The following is a 14464-nucleotide window of genomic DNA, read 5'->3' as shown; positions in this document are numbered from 1 at the left end:
TGCACACCCTGGATGACTCCGTATTATGCCCAAAACTGACTGTGGAACGGATTTATCACGATGACCATCTTCACAAGACTTTTAAGAGTTCAATAACACGTTTAATAATGATATCACATAATAAATTATATATTTGAAGTATCACAGACAAAATACTAGATATTAACAACAAAATTCAACAATAATATAATTTGAAATGAAAAAATGACATGTATCATCAATACAATATCAACAATAAAATAGCAACAAATATATAATGGAATGTAAATTATATGTGTACACATGTCAAATGCACCGTACTTCAATTACATGATATCATTCAATATTTACTGTTTACTGACATTTAAGTTGATATTAAATTGACAGTTGCTAAAAACAGTAGGGTTTATTAGTCCCCTACCGGTTTCACCGGAGGGGACTATAGCTTTCCTCTGCGTCCGTCTATCCGCCTGTCCGTCCGTCCGTCTGTCTGTCCCACTTCAGTTTTCCACACTTTTTTTCTTTATGCGTTTGAGGAATAATATGAAATTTGCTGAACAGCTTCAAAATGTCAAACTACAGATCAAGTTTACACTTTTGTAGCGTCTGGTTGACATATATTTTCGAGAAAATTAATTTTTTATATTCCAATTTTTTTAATGATCGGGTTCGTTATCGGGTTCGGTGTGTATTGAATAAACGGGGAAAGTATGTAGTCAGTAATGATATCGTGCATTACTTGTACCATTCCTTTTATTGTTTCTAACAAAGAAATAAGTTCTGTAAAATAGTGTCAAACATTGTGTTGTAAATTTAATCGACAGTGGTTTTTTTGTATTATTACAATCGGGTTCGTTATCGGGTTGGTCTGTTTATTCGGGTTACAGAAGACGGTAAGAAATGAGGGTGTTGCTAAAACGCGGAACGGAAAACGGAAAGAAAATACAAACACATTACTATCATGATTACATCAAATATACATATATTATATCTAATGAATATATATTAAAGATCATTTGTGTGCATTTTTGGCTTTTAAATCAAGAAATTTATTAGGAATTGAATTGACTATTCATATATTTATTTGTTTTATATACACTATAGTAAGCGAGCATTTAAGTTAGTGTAACAGTATATATAGGAGTTTCATTGTTGGCTAGGTACAAAATAGCGGTTATTTCGACAGTAGTGCGTTGGGGCACCATCAAATATCATGATTATTTTTTGAAAAATTAAATACGTCCCATCTAATGAAAACACAATCAGTACGATAACCTCTAGGTTTAATATCTGTTATTTCAGTGTATTTTTGATAAATGTCTATCCTCACCAGCTGTGGCAACTCATTATCGTCATTTCACGGTTTTTCTACGACCCATTTGTTTATGAATGAAAAACGGCCCATTAATATTTACTATTGAAAAAAGGCTACAAACAGCTTGGCTATAACTCGACCCTTTAGTATAATAAAATGTGACTTACATAATGAAAACAATTAAATGAACCGTTTATAAATTTAAAAAGCAAAAGGTAGGACACGACGCTTTTCTAAATTGATCGTCAATAAACGGGGGCACTTTCAAGTTTGTCTGGTGAGGGCAACCAATCGTTGCACTTTGTAATTTTCCGATCTGTTTTTAGTCTGTTATATTTGCCCCGCGAGTTCGCGCAGAATTCAGTCAGGCGCTGATCATGATTATAATTTTTAACGTCATTTCTATGGAAAACCAATTACATAAACATAACTCATTAATTACATTTTGAGATTTATTCAATTGTAAAACACATGAATCCCAATAGTTTAACGTTTACACTCCACTCCCGTTTTTACTATAAATATACCAGATGTTAATTACTGATATCTAAGCCAGAGATAACTGAAAATTAATAACTGTAATTTTAGTTACATTTTCGAAAATGGGTATGTTTGTACATCGAGTGAGGAAAGGAAACATTAACTTTGAAGAGAAACATCTTAAGAGATTTTAGTACTTCACATTAAAACATTTCAAATAATTCTTGTGAACGTCTGTTAGCTGCTGACCGACATCAGGAGTGCAAATGATGAGAGTATCCTCGTCAAATTCGGGGTTTTTCATTGTGAGGCATGCCTTCCGTAAATGATAATGGACATTTTGAGGCGTGAGCGTGAGTTTTGATATCCCGTCCAAGGAATAGGCGCGATATTCCTTTCTGCATATAACCACATCGTAAGGTGGCGCAGGAACGTGTGGCGGGATTCTGATTGCCTTTGAACACCCATAAGATACCCGTATCTTTGTTCCATTTAATGATTTCAGAAAGTAATTGGACTCAATATCATCGGCTGCAGTTACATTACTTTCTGTCGGGTTGTAGCGCGATCTACGTTTCGTGGGAAGTGCATCATCGTATTCAAAACGAGTAGTAGATTTTCTTTTTGATGATCTATCTTTATGGCCTGGTTTCTTTTGAGGTTTTTGTGGCATTTTTTCTCTGCATATCGCTGAAATGCTGAGACCCCTGCATTTTTCATACCAACAAAGATAATTTTCAAGAACTCCCCTTTTCTCTGCTACTGCCAAAGCATGAGAACACATTTGTTTGGCCTTATATCCATCACATGGGCATTCGATTTTGCCGCTTTTGAAAATTTCAACATAATGAGGCATTTTTTTTGATTTACTGACAACAAGCATGGCTGTGTTTTCTCCAGGGGCATGTACAATATTACTGTCCTTATCCAAAATCTCAACAGCTTTCTCCCAAACATGTTTATAAACGTTTTCTGACAATTCAGTTTCTTCAAAGTTAATACTTAGGCTTTGGCATTTGTTTGTACTGGAAGTGGAAGCACCCTCGTTGTCAAAACGTTGACGAGACGGCTTCAAAGGGGCCTTAAGAAAGTTTTTTAGATGGCTTTGTCTTGTACTGTTTGAGAGCTTAAACCAATCCGTTTGACATATTTCAAATTGCTTATATTCAGGTCGCAGTTCGTAAGGTCCGACTCCAATGAGGGATTTTTCAACATCTTTATTCTGGCTGTCAACTAAAGAGAACAGTTTGGAACAAAATTCTCCTAACTGAGATTCTTTGTAGTCAACTTTTTCTTTCAGCTTCTTGTTAATAGACTCATTAGCATTTGTGGTGTACTCAGCAAATCCAAGACCTGCAGATATTCTCAACGGTAACAGAAGATGCTTTTTAAAAGTATCTGCTTTTTCCTTAAGGAACCATTTGTGGAAAAGTGGATCGTTTGTTTTGCGGTCTTCGATTTCCCTTTCATTCCAGATTATTTCATAATTTTTCAACTCTGTATCGAACTCAGAATCTGATGTTGCATCCACCAATCCATATTCTACCTTGGAATTGCGTTTAACACCAAATATGTCCCTCGGGTATTCGCCTGCAGCGGTTTCAGAAACACCTAGCCCTTGGAGTTTTCTTGAAATGTTGTTTCGCATATGCCTAAAACATTGAGTGTTTAAGCTAAGGGGGAAGGTTTTAACACCGTTAAAAATGGCCTTTTCATCGTCAGTTCCTATGAAAAGAATTTCTTTTAGAGATGGTCTGAGAGAAGTGCATGTGCTTGCCAAATAGGAATATGACATTGGGAGCTTCTGTTGGTGAATGAGCACCGGACCAATCATCGTAGGGGAGTTTCCGGTTCGCCGATGTCGAAGTTGCAAGTGTTTGTACGTTCCAACCGTTACCAGAAACTGGTTTAAATTAAAAATAGGGTCAATACCTAATATGGATGCTTCTGAGGGGTTAGTTAGGAATTTTTGCATTTCCGATAGCTGTCTGTCAGTTACACAGACGCACATGGGTTCGGGCGCAGCTTGAATTGATCTGATAAAGGGGTTGGTCAGAGATTGTTCAGATTTGCATTGTTGTATTATCGAAAACAAATCGTCTTTTTCTTTGGACCCTATTTCTTGCTTGGACTTCGATTGTTTCATGTTGTAAATCTGCTTTACGTTTCTGGGGATGGAACACATGCTCTCTGCTTCCATGCCGCCAACAGATTCGAACGCATCCTCAAAAGCATCTTTTGGTTTCAACTTCTCCTTCACCTTTTCAAGCGTTGACTTTGTTGTCCTAACATACATGCCCCCTGATTTGCTATTTCCATGCGGTCTTGGCTTTGGTGGAGGAGCATTACCGTGGAAAACAAACTGCAAAATGACTACTTTGTGTTGATCGCCTTTCCAATCAGATAGTTCATATATTCTTCTCTTAAAACTTGTGTCGCCTTTCAAAGAGTAGTAAGACCTTTTAAGCATGTAAATTCCTTTTCTCATGACATTGGGATTTTTTTTCAAAACTTTGATTACTTTTTCATCTTCAGCAACTGAAACGTAATCTCTCTGAACTCTCTCATTTTTCATTGCACCAAGTTCATGAGACCGTATATCATCAATATGTTCTAACTTGCTTGTGTCTACAACAAATATTTTGGTTTCTTTGCAACTGAACGGTACTTTGGATGCCAATTTATCCTTTGTATTTATTATTATCGAAACGGCATCTTTTACTGAAAATCCCTTATCAGACGACGAATAAATCGGCATGTGTTTGTTATCCTCAAAGTACTCCAGCAGTTGATCAGATGACTTGGTCTGATGCCCGAACGACCTAAAGAAAATAAAACCATGTTAAATCAAGCATTAAATGAAAAATGTCGAATAAACAATGCATATTCGATATCTACTTCCGTTTTTCATTTAGAAATATTTTGGTAGATCATGCAGAAATTAAATCTTGTTTTCCGGAACTATAGACTCGTCCAAATTTATTAATTCATTTGTGGATTTCATTAATGAGAGTTCCATAGGATATAAAGTTATTCAGTAAAGTTTTTCAGAAATAGACTTTGAACTCGCAGGAATTGACAGAGACATTTCCCCTTGTGCAAAATGGAAATGCACCACCCCCCCCCCCCCCGGATTTCGCTTTCTGGAAAATATTACGCTTTTCATTACCCGTTTAAACTTTTTTCAGCTGTCATTTTTATACTGGCTCCATGCGCGCGGATCTACAATTTAGATGGGACAGAAATAGAATATAGGCATAGGACCCCCCCCCCGCCCCCCCCCCCCCCGACAAACACTCCCTTCCCGGGAAAAAAATTCTACATCCACGCATGGGTTAGGTGGTAACGGTGTACCCCCTCGAGAAAGTCACGGATTCCTACCATGTCTTCTTTTTTAAAATTATGTATTATCACTGAAACTATATATGCAACGGGAAATAATAATGGACTGTCGAAAATGCAGAAAATTGCGAAATCTTAATATTTTGTAACGTGTTTATAACTTAAACAAGTGATGGGTGTCTTGAGAGAGAAATCTTTAAACAGTCATTAGTCCCATTTAGATCAAATGTGACATACATGTATGTTACGATTTAAATTCAAGGACGATTCGGCACGGGTTGAAGGGGGGGGGGGGAGGGGGGCGAGTATTAATTTCATTGCACTTCCTATTTGATCTCTCATTGCAACAAGCTGCTAAAACGTATGACGTGTGGGTTGTTGACTTGACCTTTGCTGGCATTAAGGACGCTTTTAAACACTAAACTAATTCTTGATGAGAAATTCATCAATTATCTGATCAACATCAGATTGGAGCTGGCGAAGCAAGGTTTAGCTCAACGAATTTAGAGGAACATCTAGTATGTGTATATGTAAGAACAAATTAATACATTTCATCTGATAGGATCGATAAGGAATAAACATGAGAGTGAAAAATCATAAATATGATCTTAAAATGTTTTAATATTGACCGACATCTCTTAACAACAAGAAAATTAGTATATGCAGTGTTAAGGCGTTTACAAGGATTAAATAATAATGCATCATTACCCACTAAAGAATGACACTGAGTGTTATCAGGTTTTGAACATAAACTCAGGTCTAGATCAATCAACACAGCAGTCACCACCCATTCACATGCAACACTAAAACAACACACATGCCCATCCCGTATTCTGCCATTAAAACAAAACGAACAAAGGTAAACGCGTATTTCACCACATTTTTAGTTTTTCTAAAATATACCGCAGACACGCAGTATCAGTGCATGAGGGGGGAGGGGGAGATGTTCCCTCTCTTTTTCTCCAAAAGGATATTTTTTCTTCATATGTACAACATAAATGTATAGAAAATTGTATGAATGTTGAAGGAACAACCTCCCCCCCCCCCCCCCCACGCACACACACATTTTTAGGAGCATGTCAATGAATATACAGGTAATATGTAGGTGAAATTCACCAAAACATTATAAGGATGATTTAAGCACGTTACCCCCCCCCCCCCTTTTGAGGATTGGCCATATGTTGATATTTTTGGTTTGTCACTCCCCACGGAGTAAGAATTTGTAGACGGGTGAATTTTTTATGCATGTGAAGATTTTGAGTTACTCTCCACCCCCTTTCAAAACCGATGCTACGTCACTGAACTTCTATTATCACAGGCATACCTTTGATCAAAATCATGTCCAGAACTACTGCTCGAATCGGACAAATCTTGGTAGGCTTTCGATGTTGGTGAATTTGAGACAGATTCTGGGCTCGACAAAATAACAATGGAATCTTCTTGTGATGACAGATGAAGACTTTCGGTTTCTTTAAAGGAATCTGTACTGGAAATTGAAATCGGAGCGTCTTCATCGTTTGCACAAGTTGAGAATTCTTCAAGAGATGGCAAGCTGATATTCGACGAAGAGTCTGATAATTCGGAGTCAGATCTAAAAAGATATATATCATAATTTATATACAATGCCTGATTAATACATGTACCTTTAGTTCATAATCAATATTAATGATTTTCATTAATATTAAATTGAGCTGATAGCTGCGGGTTTGCAAAGAAAGATAAGTTGATTCACGGAAATTCGACCTTAATTTTAACAATTATTGTTCAATGAAAATATTCGTATCGTATTTTTCGGGTTTAAATCCAGAATAATTGCCGGGGTTCGGTTTGTAGCTATTAATAAAAATTCGACATTGATATTGATTTCAATTGTTAAAACCTATTTTGATGTTAGGTGTTCAATGTATATTTTCTTTTACTTCAATTCTCTGATGCGCGGATCCAGAAATTTTCCCCTATAAGGATGGGGTCTCAGATGGATGTTTAATTGCCAGGGAAGACGGTCCAATGCCTGTTTTCGGTATCTTTGCTATGTGAATCAATTTCTAGCCTGTAAGGGTCCGGATCCCCACATACACCCCTTTTTAGAACATCAAATGTTTTGAATGCCCCTTCGTACCTAATAGGAATATAATGGGGTTTGGAAAAGCATAAAAATAACTGAAAAAATAATACATTACCTATTCTCCAAAAACTGTCTGAAATTTTCCTATAGTCCCAATTTATAATCGGAAAATCAAACCAGACAACGTCTAGAGCTCTCTATTCGGATCTATGTATATAGCTGCAGGATTGAAAAACTGCCAAGTAATGTAAACGTAAACAAAATTGCATAACTAAAAATTCTAGTTTCACCAAGTACCGGATATTTTAATGTTTGATGTATTTTAAATGTCGTCAGCGTACTATTTTTTTTCCTTCATCTCAATGATACTGTATCGTCAGTATGATTAAAAATCGTATAACACACCGACAATTTTATGTTGATGTAAATATATATACATCATATTTATAATATAAAAATACCCTTCAAACTCATAAAACGCTTTTACTAACTGCGTACGTTACCCTGTAAACCAGCAATACCATATAAGAAAATGTGTAAAAAGTTAAAGCTAATTTTTCCGTTTAATCATGTTAATGTTTTACAATTTGTGTCCATTTGATTTTTTCCGTTTCGTATTCAAGTAAAGCCAAATGAATACAATGATATTCATAAGAATATCAATAAGACAGCCATATGTTGATAAGCATTCATTAGATATGAAAAAAAAAATGATACAAAGTAAATCGTTTCTGGCCAGTCTATACCCTTTTAAAGCGATAAATGTGATATGATATTTTTGGTTCCGTTCCGCTTTCCGTTCCGTTTTCCGTTCCACGTTTTAGCAACACCCCGCTTCGGCAATTACGGGATGGTGTGTAATGGTACCTAAACCATCATAGTCTTAAAGTTCAGGTTTGCATCTTGAAATCGGCGTCTTTGACAATAACAACGCATTTATTATGTGGCGGCGACCCCAGGAGTCTGTTGAGCGAAAGTTGAAGGGGTTTTGTACTTTTCTCCATCAGGTTTCCGGGTTTCAATGTAAAAGTGTCCCAAATTCTCACTAAATTGTACTACATGAAACGATCGATTCAAAATTTGAATCATGGCTCTTTCCTTTTAATATTCGCGTAATACGTTAGCAGCTTTGTTGTTACATTTGAATGTGTTTAAAGAATTCATCTTAAATCTCTTCTAATGCACTTCTTTAACGGTCGTCCGCGCTTACCGTTTACTCGCCGCCATTTCATATGAAACGACAGAGCAGAATCTCACGCCCGACGATTACTACACCCCCTCCAAGAATTTTAATAAACGGTGTATTATGAAATTTCAGGGCGTCATGTGATTTGATTTTATCCAATCAATTGCCAATAATTTTGTTCGAAGCGGGATAAATATACCGTTTAAGAAAGTTTCGGTAGGTTGCTTTCCGATCGAGGCATTCAGGTTCCACGGACTTCTAAATGCATGAACTACACATTGTAGTAAAATGTTTAAATAAAGAATAAAGAAAACAACAATCAATAAAATAAAAAATATATTTATTCTTTGAAAGAATTTCCGAAGTATCCGTATTATATTACACAGATAGTGCTGCCTTACTTAGCGTGCACACCGAAGACGTGTGTCGTTCATACAGAGTGTATCACGTATAACATCTTTTTGAAAACCCCGGCATCCAACACAGTGCTTAATGATAGTAAATCAAAGACAGTAACTACGAAACATTGATTCCGTTGGTTTCTACAAAAAACAGTCCGTTTCTAAAATGCATGCGATCTTTGACATTGCTCTTTTTGCCACAGTGTGCGGTTTGCGCATGTGCGATGTTATCACATACACAGGGAAACGGTCTACAAGTATTGAAGAGTTTTAAAGGATCTGCGTCTAGATTTGAGTCTGTATTGTTTCGTTGTTCATTACATATTCCTTGCCCTGGTTGTCATATTATATTTTTCCAAAACACGTCTTTTCGTCCATGGTAACGTATTCGGGTGAACGAATTACCTGAATGCAGTGAAGCCTAAGTAGTGCTTTCAGCCTTATATAGGAGGTATGTATCGATGAACAGAACAATAGAAATCGACAACTAATATGAGGGTAGTCGAAGATAAAAGAGAAACAATGCGTAGTTATGAATTCATGTCAGCTTTAATCCTGTTATAACCTCTTTATGATCAACTGAAACATTTTTTCTTGAATTTCAAATACCTAACTTTGTTTTCAATAATTTGAAAACTGATTTAAAAAAAGGTATTATTAATGCAACTCGAGTTACACAAAAAAATAGATCAGAAAGTTGCATATACATATAAATTATTTACCTATTTTACTTAGAATCCATATATGGCTATTTAAGACACTATCGTACTTTTCATGAATACATTGTAAATAGTTTTAGAAAGGACACCAATAGAACCTTATTTTCTTTTCTTTTTTTAACTCTTCTAAATTAGTCTGCAGCTGGGCAGTTCTACAGCTGTTCTAAGTGATAAAAGATGTAAACGTATTTGCATATAAAACAACAGGTAATATTTTGATAATAGATTTGATTAGTTTTGAGCATAAATAAGCAAGTTAAAGAAGTGTTTACAACTTTATCCCCAAATGGCCGAACGTCCTGCCTTAATAAACACCAGCTTCCCACTAGTTATTCTTAGTCCTTAAAAAAATTAACTTGTACAAATAGTGTATTGAAATGATATTAGTAGAACACATGGAAATTAAAATACATAACAATGAGTACATGTATGATACAAATCTTGATTAGATATTTCATTAACACGGAAACTAATAAATGTATTTTGTATTATGTTCTATCATTATGAATAACATCTAATGACATGAGTGTACCTGGTGTTTTCTGAATAAATGACATCATGGCAACTTTGTATTGGGGGGGGGGGGGGGGTTGAATGAAAAGATGAAAGGAATAATGTATCTTAATTATCATAAATGGCGTCTGCAATACCTTGCAATTGGTTCAAGTCAATTAAACATACCTTTTTATAATTGAGGAAATCTTAATTCAACACACATTTCAAATTATCTAACATTGAACTGAATTTAAAAACACACGTGTTATCTTATTTTTACTGCCTCATACTCCTTTTATTAGAAAATGCTCCATATTTAATTTATTTTTTGTTATTTAACTTGCGGAAATTTCATTTTATTTCATTTTATTCAGGTTAATATTACACAGAATGCAATGATTACACATAAATATAGAAAATACATAGAAATTAGATGTCTTCATGACTTCGTTACGCAACATAAATTTGAATTTGAATGGATTTTTATAGTTCATTTGTTTTTTGGGATTTTTTGGGTTTTTGTTTGTTTGTTTGTTGTTTTTTTTTTTTTTAAAGAATTTATCTTATCACGGAAGAAGCAAATGAAATCGTTTAAATACTCATGAAAGGAAAGGAGGAAGCATTGGAATTTCGCTGTATCAGTGTTTAAAAGCCCATCGGTGGTTTTGCCCTTGATAAACTTTTAAGGTTGTCAAAATTCATAGGTCCAGTAGCAATTAATTTACAATGGGAATTTGCGTCACCTTCGCAATTTTGTATCTTGGAGCGTTCCACATTCATGGTATGAGTGATTTACCTAGATTAGATATGCATTTTCTATTTAAAAGGGTGTGATAGCAAAATATACGCATCTGTTCTTTTCAGTTCTGTACACGGATAATAAGCTTATACTGTATTCATGAGTAATTTCAACATGCAATCTATATTATAAGTTTTCGCTTTCAAATCTGAACTATAATGTCAAACATATAATGTTTACTAAGCATCTCTGGTGTATATTTTGACAATTAGTCATGTAAGTATTCAACATTGATTTACTTTTATGTGTAGAGTTATTTGGTCGATCAGAGGTATTTTTCTGGTTGTATCTCATATATAATCGAATATCTCACGGAGGAGCCATAAAACATAAGACATATGATCTAAGTGATAAAGAGTCGTTTCTGGTTATTCAAACGATACTTAAGCTCAATGTTTCTTAAGCTAGAGAGTATAATAACTGGAAACTTGCAATGTGCGTCTTTTTGACAAAATCAGTAAAATACCGGTATATTTTATTCAAATGTGTAAATAAATTAAATACACATAAGGAAGGTAAGATTTATTAAATACTACACTTTAAACGTAAATTTATAGCTATACTAATTTACGTGTATATAATATATAATAATTTTTCCCTTATTGTTTTATCAAATATGATTACATAATAAAACAAAAGCTCTTATATATCCATTGTGTTAATTTGTAATCAATTGACATTTCTGGTCGTCTGGCAATACATTGTACGTACCCTTTAAAAATCGTGGAACATTCGATTTTCATCATCATCGTCGCCCCCTTTATTTTTATCTCCTTTTTCTTCTTCTTTTCTTGTCCTGTCTATGTTATTTTTAATCAGAAATCCAGACAGTTCTACATATTATTCAGAAATGGTTACTTCGACAACAACGAACAGGGTTTATTCATTATGGACAACGGACACGACAAACACTGTTCCAGAGACAACTGTACAATTTACGACAACACTGCTGTCAACAACAATGCAACCAGAGACAACTTTAGAATTCATGACAACACTGCTGGCAACACCAATGTCAAAAAGTACATTTTCGACATCATCATCATCATCATCATCATCAACAACAGAGACAGAAACTGACAGAATAATAGCATTAGCAGAGACAACTTCTTCCACTGAGGAAATATCTACGACAGAAATGACGAGTGAAGTTCCAATAACATCTGCTGAGAGTACAACCAAATCAACTACGGTCTTACCAATAACGATTGAAACATTAACAACGGATGAAATGGCAACATTTATTGAGGAAATAGATTCATCGACTACAAAATTACAAAAATCGACTGAACAATCATTGTCAACAGATGAAATAATATCTACTGATCATGATGAACCGACTGGGCAATTAATATTTACAAATGAAATAACATCTTCTGAAAAAATAACTACAAAGCCCCCATTATCGACGGAACACTCAACATCAACGGATGAAGAGCCAACAACATATGTTACTGAGACAATAACGATGTCAACTACAAAACTACCAATAACAAATGAACAGTTAACATCATCGAAACCAGCAACATCTACAAGAAAAACAACCATATCAACTACAATGTTACCATTGACGACTGAATATCTAACAACTTACGAAACAACTCTAACAACTAAAAGAATGACAACTTCAACTGGAAAAATAACTACACCGACTAAGACATTATTATCAACAATTGTAAAAACGACAACACCGAATCGAGAAATAACCACGTTGACTCAGAAAATAAACTCGACTGAAAAGGGCTCGACAAATATACCATTTGTCACACAAATAACGAAATCAGATAAAAATGAAGGAACAATCGCTGCGCTAGGCACCATTGCCGGTATCTCTTTGATAGCAAACGTGATATTGTCTATCCTGTTGTTCAGAACGTGAGTTGTATTATAAAAATCAACTGTTTCTTCAGGGTTTCTTTTTTTGTTATTCAAATACAAAACGTCATATAAACAAAAAAAACCAAATTTTTGCTCGCAAAACATTTATTTCAATACATTTAAGAATATGTTTGATTTGTATCGATTAAGGCGATTTCCCATCATTTAAGATGATTGAAACATTGATTAGTTTTTCTACACTCTGAAAAACAGAAACCATTTAAAGAATGACCAATCCTTCGAAAAAGTTGAGTTTTGTAAACAAGAAATGCAGTTTTTCTTATTGTAGCTGTAGACGAGTATCAGCTGATTATGACACAACGCCAATTTATGGGAATGAAAATGTCTCCAATACTGATCAAACAGAAATGTACACAGGACTCGACTTCAAGGAAGATCGCTGTGCGTACCAGGCACTGACCCGTGGAAAAGAAGTCATTTACAGCAATACAAATATATAATATTAAGATTGCTCTTAACATTAATTGCTTGTATAACGCACTTTCAGATAGGGATATCAATTTAAAATATATATTTTGTTGTATTTCTGCATTTCATTGCATTTTATGGCACAAATACTGTAGTTTTTGCACAATATCAATAACGATTTTATAGTTACTAAGCATTTTTTTATTATTCAAATGAAAACCGATCGTGTTCATATAGCTGCTGAGAAGACCTTCAAATATATGTATTTAGAAGTTTTTTTAAGAGAAAGACAAACTTTATGTATATGCATTTTGTGACAATTCGAATCTTTGAATGAAATAAAACCACTGACTACTAGGTTTACAGCGCAAATTGACGAAAGAAGCGTTAAATTTTTATAATGATAAGAGTTAAATTTGGCCCCCATAATTCGCCATTTTTTAAGTGTTTCGGGTACGATAAAATGTTAACTAATTTTTTAGAAGAGTTGATATCAAATATATTTTTCATCTATTTATTTGATTTATTTGCACTCACCGGCAGTATATGACGTCAGAAGTGACGCCATTTCTATAATTCAATCAAAACCAGCCAAAAATTGACATTTTTCTTATCTATTTACAAATGGGAAATATAGAGCGCATGCTTGAACAAGGAAATTTTTTTTGTCACTTATTAGTCTTGGCTAGATACATCTCTGATTAAAATATTTTATTTGTTCAAGAATGCGCTCTATGTTTTCAGAAGGAAAAACTGCTTGAAAACAAGCTGTTTTACGCTAAAAATGCAAAAATGGCGGGAAAAGGTTGTCTTTACAATGTCATATTTCTGAATTGTGGGCACTTGAACCAAAATGAATATTATGTAAACACATCACATACATATCTGTACAAAGAAAACAGAGAATGATAGTAAAAAGATGATGTTCATTTTAGGGGGCCATTTTAGGCCCTTATCATATATAGCCCTTTTTCATTTCATCAAGATCGGCACATTAAAGTGACTTATGCATGTAAGCAATTTATTGGCAGTAAAAACAGTATATCTGTCATTAGACTGCAAGAGACACCAAATGTATTTCATTTCATTATAAATCTAAACTACTATATTTATATATAATCAAGATGTGGATTCTTTTGGATTTTACAATCTTGCGCATGCGCATTACATTCACGCTAAATCACGGGAGGCTCTTTAGTTTATGTTACCACAATATCACATTTGCATAGATAAACTCAGAACTGATATTACAAATACGTGTAAATTTTCATTGAAAATTTTTAATACAGTACCGATCAGACCCAACCTAACACCAGAGTAAACCCCAACTAAACCCGGGGTTTACTTTCTGGGTTTACTTAATGAAAATTTGGGTC

General features: G+C 34.6%; 2 protein-coding genes across 2 annotated transcripts; one reads left to right on the top strand and one right to left on the bottom strand.

Annotated features, from left to right (window-relative positions):
* Positions 1-1964: 1964 nt before the first annotated feature.
* Positions 1965-4538, bottom strand: LOC128185972 (uncharacterized). Its single transcript, XM_052855690.1, has one exon. It carries the CDS (start codon positions 4530-4532, stop codon positions 1965-1967), a length of 2568 nt encoding a protein of 855 aa, XP_052711650.1. The 5' UTR covers positions 4533-4538.
* A 6132-nt stretch (positions 4539-10670) lies between these two features.
* On the top strand, positions 10671-13242 carry LOC128183011 (uncharacterized). Its single transcript, XM_052851798.1, has 3 exons — positions 10671-10763; positions 11630-12656; positions 12949-13242. Exons 1-3 carry the CDS (start codon positions 10709-10711, stop codon positions 13118-13120), a joined length of 1254 nt encoding a protein of 417 aa, XP_052707758.1. The 5' UTR covers positions 10671-10708; the 3' UTR covers positions 13121-13242.
* Positions 13243-14464: the final 1222 nt, after the last annotated feature.

Source organism: Crassostrea angulata, chromosome 5 (genome assembly GCF_025612915.1).
Source record: "Crassostrea angulata isolate pt1a10 chromosome 5, ASM2561291v2, whole genome shotgun sequence".
NCBI classification, from domain to species: Eukaryota; Metazoa; Mollusca; class Bivalvia; order Ostreida; family Ostreidae; genus Magallana; species Magallana angulata.
This window is presented reverse-complemented; position numbering and strand designations above follow the sequence as displayed.